At 45.6% G+C, this 21,088-nt stretch overlaps 1 protein-coding gene across 13 annotated transcripts in view; it reads left to right on the top strand.

Annotated features, from left to right (window-relative positions):
* The window catches only part of CELF4 (CUGBP Elav-like family member 4), an 815,176-nt gene that overhangs the window by 771,161 nt on the left and 22,927 nt on the right, over window positions 1-21,088 (top strand). For all 13 annotated transcript variants that reach the window (XR_014224487.1, XM_082242033.1, XM_082242038.1 and 10 more), the window contains exon 12: window positions 15,783-15,950. Coding sequence is in view for 12 of the 13 variants with exons in the window: in XM_082242033.1 (XP_082098159.1) it covers window positions 15,783-15,910 (128 nt within the window). In the remaining variant the exon portion in view is untranslated. The remainder of the gene's footprint in view (window positions 1-15,782; window positions 15,951-21,088) is intronic.

The following is a 21,088-nucleotide window of genomic DNA, read 5'->3' as shown; positions in this document are numbered from 1 at the left end:
TTTCAGCATGCTTTTTGTGGTCATATGAGGAATGGTTGAAGGAGTTGGGTATGTTATGCATGGAGAAGACGTATCATATCGGCATTTGATAGCCAACTTCAAATATCTGAAGGGAGGATCTTGGAAGATGGAGCAAGCTTGTTTCCTGCTGCTCCAGAGGCTAGAACCCAAACCAATGGATTCAAAGGACAAGAAAGGAGTTTCTGCCTAAATGTTAGGAAGAACCTTCTGACACTAAGAGCTGCTCAACCACTTCAGAAGGTGGTGGACTCTCCTTCATTGGAGGTTTTTAAACAGAGCTTGGATGGCCATCTGCCAGGGAATCTTTAGCTGTGGTTCCCTCTGGGGTTCTTTCCATTCCATTCTGTGATTTATACCTGGCTGGCGAACACAGGGGCAAGGGGCCATCTCTTCTGGGAATAATTAACAATTTTTGAAGTCTTCCCCCACCTCCCAAAGAAGCCCTCTTGATGGATTCTTGTGAGATGGGGCAAGCGATTTTCAGAAGGGATAACAGCCCACTATTGGCCACTGAGAAAGTGGACCACAAAAATATGGATTGTTCTTTTTTAAAATCAATCAGTCGATTGATTGATTGATTGATTGATTGATTGTGTGCTGTGATTACTAAGACCCAACATGGGTTTCTCCAGAACAAGTCATGCCAGACAAATCCCATTTCTTTTTAGAGTTACAAATTTGGCAGATCAGGGGAATGTGCAGACATAGTATATCTTGATTTCAGTAAGAGCTGTTTGACAGTGGAATGGTCTTCCTCAGGAGGTTGTGGACTCTCCTTCCTTAAAGGTTTTTAAGCAGAGGTTAGATGGCCATCTCTGCCATGTTAGTTGAGATTCCAGCATTTCGGAGGGTTGGACCAGATGACCCTCAGGAACCCTTCCAACTCTACAGTTCTATGCTTCTATAATTCCGTTAATTAATTTAAAATCCCTGCCATCTAGGCAGGCTCCAAGTCCCAGCAACCGATCCCACCCACCGGCCTTTCCTTGACCTTTCGGTGAAGTTTATTCCGTGCCAGGGCCTCACGCTGCACTTGGCAGCTGCGAACGGTGGGAGGAGGAAAATCTCCAGTTGGGTGGGAAGGTATGAATGAAAAATAGAGGCCCATAAAACTTCTCGCCCTCCGCCCACATTCCGCGACAGCATCTAGGCAATCAGGGGAGGGAGGGAGGGAGGGTGACCGGCGGGGGGGGGGCGTTGGAAGAGCCACGCAAGTATTAGGGCTGTGAGCCACTATTCATTTTACAAACTATAATTAATTTGATGTTTAGATTAATTTCTGATGCGCTCTCAAAGGTGCACGGAAAGCATTTTTCCTTTATTATAATGTTGATTGCTTATTGGGGAGATAAATCTAACTGTCAGTTATGTACCGACTTACCAAAACTTTCAGACCTAGCAAGCATGTCTGCGCAAGAGGAGCAGCTGCTCTGCTGTTCCACAGTTAAAGGGACAGCCCAGCCTTTTCCCAGGCAACAACAACAACCAAAAAACCCCTCTGCACATGAGTTGCAAGGGTCTTCCTTGTCTTTTCTCTCTTCCTTTTGAAGGGACATGGGTGGTATTGCAAAGGTCACATCGCAGAAGAAAACTCGACTGCATATTTCAATTGATTCCCGGTCCAATCTTTGTTATTTTGTCCCCCTTTGGATAACTTTCAAAGGTGGAGGGTTGGAAGAGGAGGTGCAGCTGGAGAATAATGTCGGGTGGGGGCAGCGTAGAAGGCCAGAGAATGAATGGAAAACTAGGCAGGGGTGAGGAAGGCTAATGCATATCCTTTCTGGTTTGAAATCTTCAGCCCAATCTTCAGCTCTGTGCCTCTAAGCTACCTTTCTAAATCATGGAGAAAAGGAAAGAAAATTTCGCGTTTTGCAAGTTCTTGTAGAAGCAACCATAAGAGGCAACGGTAAAGGGACCCCTGACCATTAGGTCCAGTCATGGCCGACTCTGGGGTTGCGGCGTTCATCTTGCTTTACTGGCCGAGGGAGCCGGCGTACAGCTTCCAGGTTATGTGGCCAGCATAACTAAGCCGCTTCTGGCGAACCAGAGCAGCGCACGGAAACTCCGTTTACCTACCCGCTGGAGCGGTACCTATTTATCTACTTGCACTTTGACATGCTTTCAAACTGCTAGGTTGGCAGGAGCAGGGACCGAGAAACGGGAGCTCATCCCGTCGCGGGGATTCAAACCGCCAACCTTCTAATTGGCAAGTCCTAGGCTCTGTGGTTTAACCCACAGCGCCACCTGCCACCCATGCTCACTGGCAATTAAAATTCTACTTATGCTCGCAGTGGGAGCAGAACCAGGTGTGAGCAGGAGTCACTGCCATACCACACATTTATTTATTCATTCATTCGATAGTTATTTATTTTATTTATAGAAAAGGGTGGGGCATGTTTGCATTAGGTAGGAAACCAACTGGCCGAGCCTATGGACACTCTGTCCCTCTGTCTCCAAGAATGTGACCAGAAGGATTAAGTTCCCTCCCTGGTCCGCTCAAGCGAAGTGTCACTCCCACTCCAAAGCTCAAATCTTATTGGATGGGGGGGAGAGGGAGACCAACCAACAGCAAAGCAGAGCAAAGAGGATCAGGAAGAGCTGCCCATCAAGCATGTCACATGGGCTGTCACATGGAAGATGGAGCAAACTTGGTTTCTCCTGCTCTGGAGGGCAGGACTCAAACCAATAGCTTCAAGTTACAAGAAGGGAGATTTCAACTAAACATCAGGAAGAACCTTTTGACAGTAGGAGCTGTCCGACAGTGGAACAGAATCCCTCACTGGAGGTTTTTACGCAGAGGTTGGATGGCCATCAGCCATGGATGCTTTAGTTGAGATTTCTGCATTGCAGGGGGTTGGACTAAATAATAATAATAATGTATTATTTAAACCCCGCCCATCTGGCTGGGGTTTTCCCCAGCCACTCTGAGCAGCTTCCAGCAAAATATTAAAATACAATAGTCTATTAAACATTAAAAGCTTCCCTAAAGAGGGCTGCCTTCAGATGTCTTCTAAAAATCTGGTAGTTGTTTTTCTCTTTGACATCTGGTGGCAGGGCGGGTGCCACTACCGAGAAGGCCCTCTGCCTGGTTCAAATGACCACCAGGGACCCCTTACAACACTATGATTCTATGCGCTGCTCTCTCTACCCCAAACCTTTTGGGGCCACTGCCCCTTGCTTCCATAAACTCATCCCCAAAGCCCCCTACCCTACCAAAAAAGCATTATTCAGAGCAGTGGTTTGCATGACGCTGTAAGAAAGAGGATAGCACAATAAAATTCAGTAACAATTAATTACGCATTTATTCAAAATCCATTGAAAACTACTTAGTCTAATTGATTCAAGAGAATTGATGTACTTGATTTGGTGATACCAGCTTTTGAAAGTCTGGCAGCCCTTGCTTCTTACCTTCCCCCTAGGAAATCCCACTGCCCTCTATAAGGTGGTACCACTCACTTTGGGAAACACTGTTTTGCCTCCAAATAGGCTCCAAAAACCACGCCCCAGGGCCCCCAGCCTTGCAGCAAAGAGAACCCTTATACCAGTGGTTCTCAACCTTTGGGTCCCCAGATGCTGTTGGACTACAACTCCCATCATCAATGACCACTGGTCATGCTGGCTAGGGATGATGGGAGTTGTAGTCCAACAACATCTGGGGACCTACAGGTTGAGAACCACTGCCTTATACCATGGGTAGGCAAACTAAGACCAGGGGGCCGGATCCAGCCCAATTGTCTTCTAAATCCGGCCCACAGAAGTTCCAGGAATCAGCGTGTTTTTACATGAGTAGAATGTGTGCATTTATTTAAAATGGATCTCTGGGTCATTTGTGGAGCATAGGAATTTTTCCCCTAAAAATATAGTCTGGCCCCCCACAAGGTCTGAGGGACAGTGGACCGGCCCCCTGCTGAAAAAGTTTGCTGACCCCTGCCTTATACATCCTAAGAGCATGATCAAGAAACGTTGGTCATAGCAGCCCATGCTACAGAATTATCTCTGCTTAGAAAGGAGAGGTGTTTGTTTTGCTTCCCTGGCTGCTCATGTGCAAGGATGCCTTGCGAGAGTGCATTTGAAGCCTAAAGCTGCAATCCTGTGCTCAGTTACTCCAAAGTAAGCCCTCCTGAACCAAGTATGGGGGGTGGGTGGGCAGGGGATAAAGGTAAAGAACCCCTGACAGTTAAGTCCAGCCATGAACGACTCTGGGGTTGCGGCGCTCATCTCGCTTTACTGGCCGAGGGAGCTGACGTTTGTCTGCAGACAGTTTTTCCGGGTCATGTGGCCAGCATGACTAAGCCGCTTCTGGTGAACCAGAGCAGCGCACGGAAAAGCCGTTTCCCTTCCCGCCGGAGCGGTACCTATTTATCTACTTGCACTTGATGTGCTTTCAAACTGCTAGGTTGGCAGGAGCTGGGACCGAGCAACGGGAGCTCACCCCGTCACGGGGATTCAAACCGCCGACCTTCCGATCGTCAAGCCCTAGGCTCTGAGTAAATATGCACAGGAGCTGTCGGACCTGTAAGTGTCCAGAACTTCTTCAAGGCAAGGGATAGCAGTCTGTGGGCAAAATAGTTTTGGTTCCCCACCGCCCCACCCTGCAGGAGATAGAAAGTAAATCTCCATGCTATCTTGGCTGGTAGAGTTTATAAATATTCATAATTCAAGAAGTGAATACAGTGGAGAGCTCAGATAGATGGAGGGCATTTAAAAAGAAAGAGAGCAGAACTATCCATTTAATGTCTCTGGATGATGCTGAAGAGATACATGATGGCATTCCCTGAATGCTAGTCCAAGGATGGCTGCTATTCCCTAGGCCAGGAAAGAAACCCACAGTAATAGCTGAAATACATTATTTATTCTGTTGTTCATACAATTTAACTTCCCAGCTCTCCCCTCCCTGCACAGAAGAACAGTCTTTAATTCAACATCTTTGAGAGACACTCATGGTTCCGATTTAAGACAACGTAAGTCCAGGCGTTAACTTGCTTGTTTGCGTTAAATTCAGATTTCATTTTCCATACAGTCTTATATGAAAAGAGATGCTTACTGTAATTAGATTTTTTTTATATAAAAAAATCCTATTTGAATTTAAAAGCTCCAATTTTGTTTGTTTGTTTGTTTAAAAAAAAATCATCGATTTTTATCCACCCTGCCACGAGGTGATTTTTTTCCTAGACAATTATTCTGCAATTACTCTTCCTTATAAATGAACTCCTACATGGAGAAATTATGTGACGAATCAATGAAAACTAACTTTGCATTTCCACTGCTTGAATCACAATTTTTCCATACAGAAGCTCATTTATTAGTACGAAGGAAGCATGGAAGAAATATGAAAGTTGACGGCACGTGCGATTCAAGCCCGCCAGCCGTTCACAGGGTTAAATCCTGAGATCTCTCCAGCAATAACAAAATCAACCAGATTCTTCAGCTAAAATATGTATAGTGGCTGATGTCCAATGTAGTCAAAACTCCAAGTAGACCCGTTGAAATCACTGGGCAAAAATAACTTGTCTGTTGATTGCAATGGGTCTACTGCTTTGACCCAATATATTTCCACACATTGGCTAATGTTTTCTCATTTATTCTGCCTTTAAGATTTTAGATTTTAAAATTATTTGGTGGGGAAAATAAGACGTGGGAAATGGAGGGACACACTGATATGGAACAGAGTCAGTAAAAGGAACTCAAAGGGTGAGTAACATGGGCTATTGATGGCTACTAGTCATTGTGACTATCCCCAGTTGGAGGTAATAATAATGATGATGATGATGATGATGATGATGATGATGATGATGATGTATTATTTGTACCCTGCCCATCTGGCTGGGTTTCCCCAGCCACTCTGGGCGGCTTCCAACAAAGATTAAAAATACATTAAAATGTCACACATTAAAAACTTCCCTGAACAGGGCTGCCTTCAGATGTCTTCTAAAAGTCTGGTAGTTGTTGTTCTCCTTGACATCTGGTGGGAGAACGTTCCACAGGGCAGGTGCCACTACCAAGAAGGCCCTCTGCCTGGTTCCCTGTAGCTTTGCTTCTCGCAGTGAGGGAACCACCAGAAGGCCCTCGGCACTGGACCTCAGCATCCGGGCAGAACAATGGGGTGGAGACGCTCCTTCAAGTATACTGGACAGAGACTGTTTAGGGTTTAAAAGGTCAGCACCAACACTTGTGCTCAGAAATGTCCTGGGAGCCAATGTAAACCGGTGTTATGTGGTCTCGGCAGCCGCCCCCAGTCACCAGTCTAGCTGCCGCATTCTGGATTAGTTGTAGTTTCCGGGTCACCTTCAAAGGTAGCCCCACATAGACCGCATTGCTGTAGTCCAAGCAGGAGATAACCAGAGCATGCACCACTCTGGCGAGACAGTTCGCGGGCAGGGAGGGTCTCAGCCTGTGTACCAGGTGGAGCTGGTAGACAATGCTTCTGAATTCCAGCTGCCGGAAACCACTGGAGGGGAGTGAGCTGTTGTCCTCAGATCTGGCTTGCAGGTTTCCCATAATGGCAGCTGTTTAGCCAATGTGAGAATAGGATGCTGGGCTAGGTGGGTCATTGGCCTGCTCCAGCAGGCTCTTATATTCTTATCAAGGGTACCTTTTTCCCGATCCTCCACCATAGCTAGCTCTCCCGTTTGAGAGAGCATCACCTGGCGACTACTGCAGCACTTTGCCTTTGCCGCATGCAGCTTGGCTTAATTGCTCGAGCCACCTTTTTGCTCTTTGGCAATACATCTGGAGCCCCTTCAGTGGCCCGAGAGCAGCTTCCCTTTGGTAGAATCCCACACCGCTAGGTAGTCGGTGCAACATGTAGCGGCTGCTTAAAGGTAAAGGGTAAAGGGACCCCTGACCATTAGGTCCAGTCGTGACCAACTTTGGGGTTGCGGCGCTCATCTTGCTTTATTGGCCAAGGGAGCCGGCGTGCAGCTTCTGGGTCATGTGGCCAGCATAACTAAGCCGCTTCTGGCGAACCAGAGCAGCACACGGAAACACCGTTTACCTTCCCGCTGGAACGGTACCTATTTATCTACTTGCACTTTGACGTGTTTTCAAACTGCTAGGTTGGCAGGAGCAGGGACCGAGCAACGGGAGCTCACCCCGTCACGGGGATTTGAACCGCCAACCTTCTGATCGGCAAGCCCTAGGCTCTGTGGTTTAACCCACAGCGCCACCCGCATCCAAGCGGCTGCTTATGCAGGGCCAACTGCATGGGTCTTTCTGGTCCAATTTCCACTCTGCCAAATTCAGAAGGTTGTCCACTAGCTGGATGACTTGCTTGTGCTCTGCTGCAGTGATAGCCTTTGGGATGTCACTGGACTACAAAGCCCATCAGCCTCAGGCAGCAAGGGCAATGATGGGAGGTTGAGGTCCATTAACAGTTGGAGGGCATTGTATCAGCTTCCCTGGCTCGATTGCCATGGGAGCAAACTGGATTCCAGTGGGTTGCTCTACAGACACAGCAATGCTGGAAGTGTGGTCCTGTTATTCAAGCAGAGTTATAATTGGGACTAGATGGCCTTTGGGTTCCATTTGAGAATTTCCATAACTCCTTTAAAGCATCCTTCACACACACACACACACACACACACACCCTTGCACTTAAGCCACAGAACTACAGGCACAAAAGCCTTGCCATGAATCCCCTCCATTTGCTGCTGCACCAAAAGTGCTGCTCCTAGCAAATTCCTGCTGGGGGCGGCTTTGTAGCAGCAGCAGCAGCAGCAACTAAACTGGACACTCCCTTCGAATAAGAACTCCCATATTTTAGAGCTGGCAACTTTGCGGAACAAGGGAGATCAGATGCCCTGAGCTGCAACCCTTGCAAATTTCTTGATCCTTTACAGCCTTGCTAAATCATTTATTTAGCACAGCCTTTTAACATAATCCCGGAGAAAAAAAACATAAAATAGATTTATCACAAAACCCTGTCCTCCTACCAACCATCTTCAGACTAGTACATATATTTCTCTGATTATTAATTAACGTAGGCATGGAATGAGCTAAGAGCTTTTTAACCTCTCCTTCTCTCTCTCTCTGTCATCTAAAGAAGAGTAAGACCTTCCAAGAACTCGATTCAGGGTGTTATATTATTACTGCTAGACCCAATCCAAGGCTGATCCCGTGTAATGCATGGGATACGGTTAACCAGGCTGTGATGAGAGGGCTCCTCCAACCCTGAGTGTTTTATATCAAAAAAACGTGAGGTCTGAACTCCAAAACTAGGCAGTGAAGATGCACCATAGGGATGGGAGAATCTGACAATTTCGGTTTCTCAGAATTTCTCGTTTTTCCAATCTTCAGTTCTCCAGATTCCAGTTTTGTATGTGTATAAATTGCATTTTAGCATCTTGTTCTGCTAACGTACATTCTTGCATGCAATTTTTGCCTAATATACAAATTTTTTGCAATACAATCCCCCACCCCACCCCCCAAAAATATAATGCATTGCAAAATTCAAAGAAGTGTGGATTTTGAAGAATGGCTGTGTTTCTGTCTCTACATTAAATGGCGCAGGGCTCTCCTTTAAATGTGAACAGGGCCAAACTTCTGCCCACTCCCTAATGTACACCCTCTGAGCAACGGAAGTGGGGAAAGGAAAGGAAAAGGGGGGAGAGGCTAAGCAGTGCAAAACAGGAAGGTTTTGAGAAATAAGGTTTGCTGGTGTTCACAACTTTCTTCCTGGTCTCCAGGGCCCCCCCACACACACACCAAGAAACTAATAAAGAGTATAGTCACAGTGGAAGGAAGGTGCTAAACACCACCTGTATAAAATTAGAAGCTCCATTTTAAAAAGTGGGAGGCCCTGATCACAATCTTCCCCCATCTCACATTGCTGAGAAATATTATATCCACCCTCCAAACTGCACCAAAGTCCCATAAAGGGCACATTATCTTGGAATGGGGAGCAGAATCATTTTATTTCTCCACTTTCAGTGACAAAATATTGCATGTTAGGCCCACGGAAAATGTAACTTGCCTCTGGCAGAAGCATCTCCTTTTCAGATCACTGCATGATCCTTGGGGTTCCTTCCTGCTCTACAATTCTCTGACTAATAATAATAATAATAATAATAATAATAATAATAATAATAATATTTTATTCATACCCCGCCCATCTGGCTGGGTTTCCCCAGCTACTCTGGGCAGTTCCCAACAGAATTAAAAGCACAATAGAACACCAGACATTAAAAACTTCCTGAAACAGGGCTGCCTTCAGGTGTCTTCTAAAAGTCAGGTAGTTGTTGATTTCCTTGACATCTGATGGGAGGGCTGGTGCCACTGTTGGCTTGTTGCAGTATAGTAACGCTGCAGAGAGCTTGCTGGGGAGATCATGCATTAAAAAGAAAGGACTCAAAAAGTACTTAAAGGTTTTAATAAGAAAAACAAAAACTCCATTTACACTAAACACATCAACAAACCAGACCCAACCACCAACCCATCCCCCAGGGTAATGGGAGAGCTAGGTGCTGCTCCTTATATACTACACCCAAATGCTGACACGCCTTAATCAAATACAACTCAGCAGCACCTGCTATGTTTCACAGCTGTAAAGCTGGGTCTCGTTATCTTGCTCTGGCCCCTTACTCCGGCCCCTTAAAGACATACACATGGAGTGGAACAATGATGAACCTTTACATTTAAAGAAACCATTCAACATTTCCCCTGCGGTTCATCATTGTGGAACAAAAACATAAAGCATACTTTGTACATGTTTTTCATGTGTAACCTTTGGAAGTGCTTTAGTAAAAATGTCCGCAATTTGATTGTCACCTGGAACATATTTAAATACAACCATTCCATCAGTAATTAGTTTCTTTACAAATTCTAAACGTAATCTTAAGACTCTAGTGCGCTGCGTATTGGTCTCTGAACACAGGATAGCATGTCCACTCTGGGAATCAAGGTAAACTCTTACTGGTAGTGTTACTTGCATTTGTAGGTCTGCAAATACCTGCAGATACCATTCTACATCACGAGTGGCCTGAACGCATGCACATAATTCACTCTCTGTTGTGGAGAGACAAATAATGGTTTGTGTCTGGGACTTCCATTCAAATGGACAACCGTTGTAACAAAACACCATACCAGACACACCCCTGCAATTATTTTGTTCCACTGCATGAGATGCATCGCAGAAAATTTCAAAACCTTTGTCAATACATGTTGTAAACTGTAACCTATAATGTTTGGTATGTTTAAGGTACATTACCACTCTCTTAAGAGCAGAGAAACATTGTGTAGTGGGCTTTTCCACAAATTTTGCCAGGAAATGAAAAGCATAAGTTATATCTGGTCTTGAGATTCTTTGAATGAAATTTAGCTTGCCTATAGCAGAACGATACAAAGTTTTGTTAGGAAATGGCTTATCTTCACCTGTAAAGGTGAAACCACACACCATAGGCGTTTCCTTCCCATTTGCATTTTCTAAACATAGCATTTCAACAAGATCATCAATTTTTGCAGTTTGATGAACCAGAAAAGATCCATTTTTGTCTTTTTCAATTTGCATGGATAAGTAATTTTTAGCTATGCCTAATTCCACCACATCAAATTTCTTCTGTAACTGTGAAACTACCTGTTCATATTCCTGTTTAGTTTTTGTAGAAATTAACACGTCATCTACATACACACATATTTTTGTTACAGAGTTTGCCCTTTCCTTTATAAACACACAATTGTCTGCCTTTCCTTGTGAAAAACCAATATCTAGCAATTCTTTTGCTAAAGTTTGGTGCCAATTCCTTCCACTTTGGTGCAGACCATAAAGAGATTTATTTAATTTGCATACCAAACCTTCAGCAGCGTCTATGCCTTCAGGGACACGCATAAAAAATTGTTCTTTTAAATCTGCAAACAAATATGCAGTTTTTATGTCTAGGTGATAAACAGAATGTCCACGTTGTGATGCATCTTTTAACAAAAGCTTAACTGTTTCATATTTTACACTTGGTGAATAGCACAAATCATAATCTTCGCCTGGAATTTGTTGAAAACCCTTAGCAACTAGTCTTGCCTTGTACCTTACAACTTCATTTTTGTCATTCATTTTAACTCTATAAACCCATTTTGAATCAATAAGTCTCATATCTGGGGTTTGTGGTACAAGAGACCAAGTGTTATGCTCTTTTAAAGAAGCTATCTCAGAGTTCATAGCTTTATACCAATTTACAGCTTGGTGCTTAGGTAAATTCTGAACATCACTGTAGCTTTTGGGCTCAAAAACCGCCTTATTGGCATACACAGTATTAAAATGTTCATCTGCGAAACGTTGTGGCTTCTGCCTCTTTCTATCTGAACGTCTCAGTCCGGAAGGAGAGTCAGACTCCTCAGACTTTATGGGACTCAGTGAACTACTAGTTTCAGGTTGTAAATCATCATTGTCAGACTGAAGAGGTGCCTGTAGGCTAAGCTCACGGTCAGAAAACTCAAGAGAATCTAACCTCCCCTCGGGTGCCTGTGACTTTAAATCCTCAAACAAATTATCCGATTCAACAGGCTTTTTGTCTTTCCCCATTAATTCAGAAGCACCATTTTCTCCTGCTGCTGCTTCTTCCTCTTCTTCCTCAGTATCATTTATACCATCAGTATCTTGGAAAACAGCAACTCCATTCCAATTTACAGTTTGTATCATGCTTCTGGTAATATGAAATTTGCCAGTTGCTGGTATGTAAATTCTGTACGCCCCCTGCTGGTAGCCCATTAATTTCCCCTGAACACTACGCTCACCCAATTTCTGCTTCGCAGGATAATACATGATTACATCTGAACCCCAAAAGCGTAGGTATTTCAGATTAGGGCGTTTTTTAAACAACTTCTCATAGGGGGTGACATCTAAACCAGAATGATAACTGCGATTTCTAACATGGCAAAAGGCATTGAGTGCTTCAGCCCAAAATGCTTTGGGCAGATTAGCATCGTGCAGATAAGTTTTAACCCCTGCCTGCAAGTCACGCTGCACAACTTCAACAAGTCCATTTTGCCAGGGACTTCGGGGGCAAGATAACTCATGAGTAGTCCCCTGCACTTCCAGGAATTTCTCAAAATCCTCAGAAACAAATTCCCCACCCCGGTCAGAAAACAGGTTCTTAATTGGTTTGTTAAAGTGTGTTTTTACCCAGTTGCAAAAAACCTTGTACTTCTCAAATGCTTGGGACTTCTCAGCTATTGCATAAGTCCAACAATATCTACTATACTGGTCTATCAGGGTAAGCCAGTACTTTGAACCTCCTAAGGATGGTGGGAGTGGCCCAACTAAATCACAATGTACACGCTCAAATGGCTCAGTTACTTTTCTATCTGAGCACCTACCCTTGCGTGCGACTTTAATCTTATTCTTGCAACAGGATAGACATTGCATAAAGAATTTGCATGGTTTTAAGTTGAGGCCATTAACAATATTCTGTGTCTTAATTACATCAGCAAAATTCAGGTGTCCCAGAATTCTGTGCGCCATGTGGACACACCCAGAATGTGGTCTTACATTCCTCAACCCCTGGCTTGACTGTGCTACTCTGCAATTTATAGGCGATTGGGAGTAGGTGCGAAAATACAGTCTATATAAACCATCAGATTCCCGAGCATACAATAGACGTTTGTTCCCCTCGAAAAACTCACACATAGACTTTAAGAAACGCACAGTTATGCCTTGACGAGCAAAACACCTTACTGATAATAAATTGTCCACTGACGGGCAGTAAATGCAGTTCGCTATTGTAATGTTTAAAGAGTCAAGTTTAACAGTACCCCTGCCAAGCGACTGCAAGACTTGTGAATTGGCTAAATGTACATTACCAATTTCCTCTTCGAAAGAAATAAACAAGCTTCGATCATTGCAAACGTGCTGCGATGCTCCTGTGTCAATAACAAAAGACTTCCACTTGGCACCTTTAGGTCTTTTACGATCTTTAGTCCGAGCGTGAAAAGCTCGCGGCTCGTTTCTGTCTTTACAGTACGATGTCGGCTGCTGGGCTGACGACCGTGATTGACGAACAGAAACAGACTTGGGAGTACTTTGCTTTCTTTTGGATCTGCAGTCCCTTGCAAAATGTCCTTGCTTATTGCAGAACCAACAACGCTTTGCAGCTTTAAATGCAGTTGTATCACCACAGGTTTGCATATGGTGTTCCTCATTCTTTCTGGAAACAGGAGTGCTTATGGCACAAGCCTCCCTTCTATCCAACTCGCCCATTAATCTTGCCGTTACCCCTTCCACAGTTAATTGTGCTGGTGGAACGGCAGATATCTGGCTAGCTATACCATCAAAGTCCTCATTAAGGGAACAAAGGATGATAAAAATATACTGAATATCAGGTACCTCCGTGTCCCTTCGAATTAATTCGCCGCGTATTGCCTCCAGACGTCTCAAGTGTGCTGCCAAATCACCACCAGGCTGCAACTTCGTCTGGTACAACTGCTTGAAAAATGTCAATGCAGATGCTGACTCTTTTCTAACATGCACTGCTGCAAGACTGTCCCACATTTCTTTGGCAGTTTTCTTATTTCTTATATAGTCTACTTGCTGGTCGCTGACTGCCAAATTAATTATCGCCCTGGCTTTTGCATCTCCTTTCGACCAAGCATTAGTTACAGGGTTAGGAGGGTCATCAGTTACATAGGTCCATACTTCTCTAGAGGTCAAAAGCGCCTCCACCCGAAAAGACCATAAACTATAGTTCTCATCTGTTAGCTGTGGGAAGACCAGAGCCTTCTCAGCTTCAGGAACCCGGTCAACCATTCTGGAACTCTTCCAGACCCACAAAAACTACGCTAACAGGAGGAGGAGTTTTCAAACCTTTCCCAGAGTCCAAAAATATGCAGTCATCCACTCAGCAGCTGGGCCCATAACCAAAGATGTTGGCTTGTTGCAGTATAGTAACGCTGCAGAGAGCTTGCTGGGGAGATCATGCATTAAAAAGAAAGGACTCAAAAAGTACTTAAAGGTTTTAATAAGAAAAACAAAAACTCCATTTACACTAAACACATCAACAAACCAGACCCAACCACCAACCCATCCCCCAGGGTAATGGGAGAGCTAGGTGCTGCTCCTTATATACTACACCCAAATGCTGACACGCCTTAATCAAATACAACTCAGCAGCACCTGCTATGTTTCACAGCTGTAAAGCTGGGTCTCGTTATCTTGCTCTGGCCCCTTACTCCAGCCCCTTAAAGACATACACATGGAGTGGAACAATGATGAACCTTTACATTTAAAGAAACCATTCAACAGCCACTACCGAGAAGGCCGTCTGCCTGGTTCCCTGTAACCTCACTTCTCACAGGGAGAGAACTGCCAGAAGGCCCTCACAGGTGGACCTCAGTGTCCGGGCTGGACGATGGAGACGCTCCTTCAGGTATACTGGGCTGAGGTCACTTAGGGCTTTAAAGGTCAGGACCAACACTTTGAATTGTGCTTGGAAATGAGCAGCCTTGTTCATGTGTTCGCCAGCAAGCATGCACACTGACTATTCCGCTTGCTAGAATGTTCTTCCTACAGGTCCAAACACAGGTCCCTGAACATTTGCATGCACAGCCGCCCACCAACCTTTTCTGACTTCCTTAAATGGAACCTGGCTTTGTTAGCCTCAAGGCAGACAGACACCCCACCATGTTTCAGACCCCACTGCTGAGTCCCTTTGTTTTCTGGGACCCAGACCTTTCATCCCATCAGCCTTCCTCTCTCGCCTCCCCTGCAAGATCTCCTGTAGCTCAGGGTTTGCCCCTGCTGCAATGGAGACTGTTTCTGCCCTTGACTCTTGAGTTCTGATGGACAGTGACATTTGTTTATTTATTTGTAAAAATATCTGTATACTGCTCCGTTATAAAAAAAATATAAATCAATGTGGTTTACAGCAGTACAAGCATAAAATATTTTGTATTTTTATGCTGTGAACTGCCCAGAGATCTATGGATGAAGGATGGTATACAAATAATAATAATAATAATAATAATAATAATAATAATAATAATAATAAGCCTTGCTTTTTTCTGGGGGTACTCAAGGATACACAGTACTATCACCTCCCCCCACCCCAATGTTAAAAGTGCCGCACTTACTGTAACTACTTCATGGTGAGTAACAGCACCTTTTTTCTGTTAAACAAACAAACAAACAAACACTGATAATGAGCCATACAAGAAAAACAATGTAAAAAAGTTAACACTTAACCGTTATGGAAGGCTGCATAGGTCTGGCAGAATAGAAAAGTTTTCATCAGGCATTTAAAAGTTGGCACGGAAGGTCCTGCTGAATCTCTAGTGGCAGAGAGTTCTACTGGACTAGGAGAATGACACTAAAGGCTCAGTTTCTTCTTCTTGTCGAATGAGCCTCACCAGCTTGGGGGAATGACCAGCTATGGTCTCAAAGAGGAACTCTGGACCTAAGTTGTTCAGGGCTTTGTAAATAGACACAAGGACCTTGAACCTGGCACAGTTTCTGGTTGTCATCAAATGAGCCACACCAACCCATGCCAGTTCCTTCACCTGGACCCAGCTCTCCCCATGGCCTCACTTCCCACCTCACCTGTCAGCCAAGACTTGCCAGAGGTCAAGGCTCTGTCCATCCCATCTGCACCCTTCCTTCTCCCCGCCATGACAACAGAGCAGCCATACCATCCCGCCTTTGGTGCCACCTGGCAGCTCTGCCATCCACCGACCCCCTTCGCCCGCACTCCATCCTCATCCTTGAAGTTGGTCTTGTGTGTGGGGTGGCCCGGCGACCCCCTCCAGCTGGTTAAACCCTGCGCCTTTGCCTTGTGTCTTGACAGGCTTTGTGAGTTTTGACAATCCTGCTAGTGCCCAAGCTGCCATCCAGGCTATGAACGGCTTCCAGATTGGCATGAAGAGGCTGAAGGTGCAGCTGAAGAGGCCAAAGGATGCTAACCGCCCCTACTGAAGCATTGTGGGAAACTCTGGATAAGCAAGGTCTAGCACAGGTAACTGCTCAGGGAGGGAAGGGGCTAAGGGAACGTCACCTGTTGTCCAATAGCGTCTCTCGTGTCATGGACCCTGACCGTTCAGTCTCTGAGGGGGTCTGCCTTCTCCTCTGGGGCTAGACCAGAAAATATAAACATGAAGTGGGACCAGACATCTTTAAGCATCGTTGTTGGTGCTGGAAAGGGAGAGACAAGATAAGTGATCTGGCATCATGCTGGACTCTCCTTTCCCGCCAACCCCATACCCCGTTTTTGTCAAGCTTGCAAGACACAGAGGTCAACTCCCCAGTTCTTCTCCAGCACCAGCTCAGACATCTAAAAAATGAGAGTTGGAAGAGGTATTAAGAGGGGGTAGACATTTCATGTGCATAGATGCCCATCGCCAATATGATTCTCATGGCTGTTTGCTGACAAGAAGGGTCATAGGAACATTCCGCTCTGAAAGTCTCCCCTGGAAAACTCCCATGAAATGAATGGGAAGTTGCGTAAAAACCTCGTTCCAGTGGGATGGATGTTGTCAGTGACCTGTGAATCTCGTAGTTGGTGAACATGTTAAAGACACAAGTTGATGTTGTGGTTTCCAAACTGAAAGGGCTGTCCAGTTTACACATATCGCTAGTTCTGTGTTTTAAGCATGTAAAAACATTTTCCATTCCTTGTTGGGAGGGGTGGTCAGTCTTTATAATGTGATGCCTTCTGATCAGGACAAAGGAGCTTTAGGCTTAGGACTATTCCTGTGCAGACCTCAACAAAGCTTGCAAAGGGGCATTAGATAGTGGACTCTGAGTTCAACTGCCAAACGGGTGGAAAGGCCCATTTTCATGGTGAACCATGAGCAGACAGGGCAATTGCAAGTGGCTGGTCTTGAAGGGTTCGTGTGCCACTTAGGCTTCTATTTCAACTCTATACCTGCTGCCAGGGAGGGGGGTGTCCTCTGTGCTTAGAAATGTGCACTTGTTCTACTAGTCTTGCAAAAACCTTTCCCTCGGAGGAGAGGGTGGTTGTGGTTCTTTCCTGAGGCAGGTAAAGGCTGGGGGGAAAAGAGTGGACCCCAAATGTATTCGTGAGGGTGGTGCAAAAAGTAGCAGAAGGCGGGCGCCTGTAGAATCCAAGTTGGGTGGCAGAACGAGGCATGGTTAGAGAGACCATCATTCCTTCTACTGGCAAACTTGCTTGCAAAACTGGCAGCCCCTCGACCTTTTTTGAACCCCCTCCCTTGTGGAGTGTTCCCTCAGCGTCCTCGCTTGAGAGTCCTCTGAACACCCCTGAACTCTCCCCCCCCCCCAAGAGCCTTTGGGAGGCAGAGACATGAGAGGGCATCAGAGGCAGGAAAGGAAAGAGGGACAGACGCCAGTGTTGCCCACAACATCCTTGACCATCCTTCAAAGGCACCCCAGGGTGCCATGGAACATTGGTTGAAAACCACTGGCATACGCCATTATTGGTGGGGCAGGAGAGTTGGGGGGGGATCACATCTGGCAACCAATGGGCCCCATTCGTTTCAGATGGTATATGGGTAGATGAGCGTAAAAAGCATGAGACACAATTTTTCACGGCCCTCTAGCAGCTATTTGCCAGAAGTATTGTATTTAGTGTTAACTCTGGAAGGGTGTACTCAATTCTGAGCAAGCTAGGCCTCCTAGAGCAAAATATACATCAGGAGACAGACTCCCAGGAAAGGTGGTGGACTCTCCTTCTGTGGCGGTTTTTAAGCAGAGGTTGGATGGCCATCTGTCATGGATGATTTTGTTGAGATTACTGCATTGCTGGGGGTTGGACTAGACTGCGCTCCAAGTCCCTTGCGACTCCACGATTCTATGATTCTATGATCTGTTCAGCCACCATAAGAACACCATTGGCCTGATCCAGCAGGCTGTTCTAATAATAATAATAATAATAATAATAATAATAATAATAATAATAATAATAATAATTTATTTATATCCCACCTGAAGCTGGGGTCAGAGCGGCTAACAACAATAAAAGTAACACAGTTTACATAAAATCACAATCAATTAATTGAAATGCATTCTAAAATCAATTCATTCAAAAAACAATTCAAAATCAAATTAATGGCAACCATTGGGCTAGAGTTCTGTGAGGATTACCAAAGGAGGGGGTCAGACTGTGCCTTGGCCAAAGGCCTGGTGGAACAGCTCTGTCTTGCAGGCCCTGTGGAAAGCGCTCTAGTCTCATGTGACAGAGTGTTCCACCAGATCGGGGCCAAGGCCGAAAAAGCCCTGGCTCTGATTGAGGCCAGCCTAACCTCAACTAAAAGTGGCTCAGGAGATCCCAAAACGGGCTGTGAAGTGCTCCAAAAGAGCCTGTCTGGAATTGGCGACTAGGCCATTGGGTAGAGATCCATAGAGACACCTCCATGTTTATCTGGAGCTCCCCTTGTGTGCAGGTCTTCCCAGTCACTTCTGCAAGGAGGCGCTGGGTGTCTGTTGCCTTCTAAAGGACGTGTGTGTCCAACCTTCACCGTTAAACAAACAAGGAAGACCCCTTTCATTTGGAGGAAGCTCCCCACGTGGGCTGAAGCTCCCAAGACATTGCTAGACTACGAGAGAAGAGGGAGAGCAAGAAAAGGAGCTGAGAGAGATGGAGGGAGAAAGCTCCACTCAATTAATTCTGAGTGCTTTTTTCATCCCTTTGATCAAATCCCTCTTTTAGAACACAAATTGTTTTAGCCTACAGTGGTTTTAAGTCTTGTTTTCGCCACTAATGCTCTCAAAGTTGTTTTCAGGCATTAAAAAGATCACTGAGATGTGGTAGATAAGGTCACAAGCTTCAACAAACAAAGCCCCTAAGGATCCTTCGTGGGGAAGGGGGGAGAGAAGCCGCCTCCCAAAATGGCCACCTTCTTCTCTCCCCTTCCTCTCTAATTACAGAAGCAGAGCTGGGAGGAGGGAGGTGTGAGTGTGCGGCAGGCCGGCGGGAGGACGAAGAGAGGATCATTTGAGGCAAATCTGCCAAAATCAATATATTCTATTTCAAATCCTCCCGTCAAGATGAGAAGGCAAGGATTCCTAGGCACTCGGTGTGGCTGCCAGATAGTAAGACACAGAAAATAATGAGGGAGAAATGGCCAGGTGTGTGGAGTCCTTTGGGTGACCGTTCCTCAAAACGCCGTTGACAGTCGCCATTGCCACTCCATGTCCTAAAACGTATGAAAGAAGTACATGGGAAACTCCCTTCTAGGTAAAGGGGGAAAGGTAGACTGTGGCAAGGTGGAGAGTTAGGGACAGGGGCTGACCCAACACATTGGAGTCTTCCTGGAGACGCTTGCCCAGGTCTCTGGGTCTCCGGAAAGACGCCGTTTGCTTGGGTGTAGTGGTTAAGAGCAGTAGACTCGTAATCTGGTGAGCCGGGTTCGCTTCCCTGCTCCTCCACATGCAACTGCTGGGTGACCTTGGGCCAGTCACACTTCTCTGAAGTCTCACAGCCCCACTCACCTCACAGAGTGTTTGTTGTGGGGGAGGAAGGGAAAGGAGAATGTTAGCTGCTTTGAGACTCCTTCGGGTAGTGATAAAGCGGGATATTAAATCTAAACTCTTCTTCTTCTTGGGATATCAAGGGCGATCCCTTGGAATCAGTTACCTGGCCTCAGAAGGGATATGTCAGGGTTGGGAAAGGTTCAGAAAAGGGTGAGAATATAGCGACTTTCCTACAATGGAAGTTTGCGTCGTTTGGGACTTTTTAATTAAGAAAGAAGCAAAGTAGAATTTTGCAAAAATTCACTGCCTGACAGTGAACAAGAGAAAATCTCTCTCCCTCTCTCATAATATGCTAGAACTTGTGTGCATTCGGCGTAGCCAAATGTTGGGAGATTCAGGTCAGATAAAAGAAAGTGTTTCCATACACAGCACAGAGCTGGACTACCTGCGAGACTAGAGTTCGAATCCTTACTCACTGGGTGAGCTTGGGTCAGTCACTGCCTCCCAGCGAAGCCTATTTCTCAGGGTTGTCACGGGAGTTAAATGGGAAGGGGAGAGCCACGTATGCCGTATGTCTGGATAGGCTTGTCTAAACCAAAATATTTTTAGCAGGTGCTAAAAAGACCACAGTGAAAGCAGCTGCCTGCTATCAAGAGGCAGGGAGTTCCGTAGGGCAGGCACTGCCACACTAAAAGACTGAGTTCTTACAGATGTGAGATGGATATTTTGTATCACCTGTAGGAGTGCCAATTCCATCCAGTTGAGTGGGCATATCTGGGGTAAGGCTGACTGAGTGCCACCCATCGTATTGCCAAATTTAGATTATAGCAATTTTTTTAATTGCATCTCTCTACATTTAAATTGGATGCGGGTGGCGCTGTGGGTTAAACCACAGAGCCTAGGAGAAAAAGGTGGGATATAATTTCAATATGGGACATGGATGGCGCTGTGGGTTAAACCACAGAGCCTAGGACTTGCCAATCAGAAGGTCGGCGGTTTGAATCCCCGCAACAGGGTGAGCTCCCATTGCTCGGTCTCTGCTCCTGCCAACCTAGCAGTTCAAAAGCACGCCAAAGTGCAAGTAGATAAATAGGTACTGCTCCAGCGAGAAGGTAGAACGGCGTTTCCATGTGCTGCTCTGGTTCGCCAGAAGCGGCTTAGTCATGCTGGCCACATGACCCGGAAGCTGTACGCCAGCTCCCTCGGCCAATAAAGCGAGATGAGCGCTACAACCCCAGAGTCAGCCATGACTGGACCTAATGGTCAGGGGTCCCTTTACCTTTACCTAAATTCAATATATATATGAGACCTCCAGGTATAGGGCGGAATATAAATTCAATGAATAATAATATATCATAAATAGACAACTATGATCGCCCCAAACCAGTTTAGCCCCTTCCCCCAAATCCAACAGGTCCTTCACCTTTTGTCACAACTGGGCTCAAAATGGGCTTTCACCAGCTCCCAGGTCTGGTCCCAGGTCTGCCTTCATCTGCCTGCAAGGCTGCTAAGCGGTCAAGCTGGAAGAAAAAGGCATTTGGCTGCAGCAGGATGACTGATGAACCATCTTGAGCTGCGCTTCGCTAAGAGGAACCACAGGAGAAATGAGCTCACCCAGATTATTCCGGAAGTATCTACTAACCAGGTCCTGCGTTTAACTCCTGCTTATGATTTGACTTGACTGCACCCTGCTGGAAAACG

The sequence above is a fragment of the Podarcis vaucheri genome, assembly GCF_965113315.1.
Source record: "Podarcis vaucheri genome assembly, chromosome: 11".
NCBI classification, from domain to species: Eukaryota; Metazoa; Chordata; class Lepidosauria; order Squamata; family Lacertidae; genus Podarcis; species Podarcis vaucheri.
The sequence above is the reverse complement of the archived record's forward strand: the minus strand, read 5'-3'. Positions and strand labels throughout refer to the sequence as shown.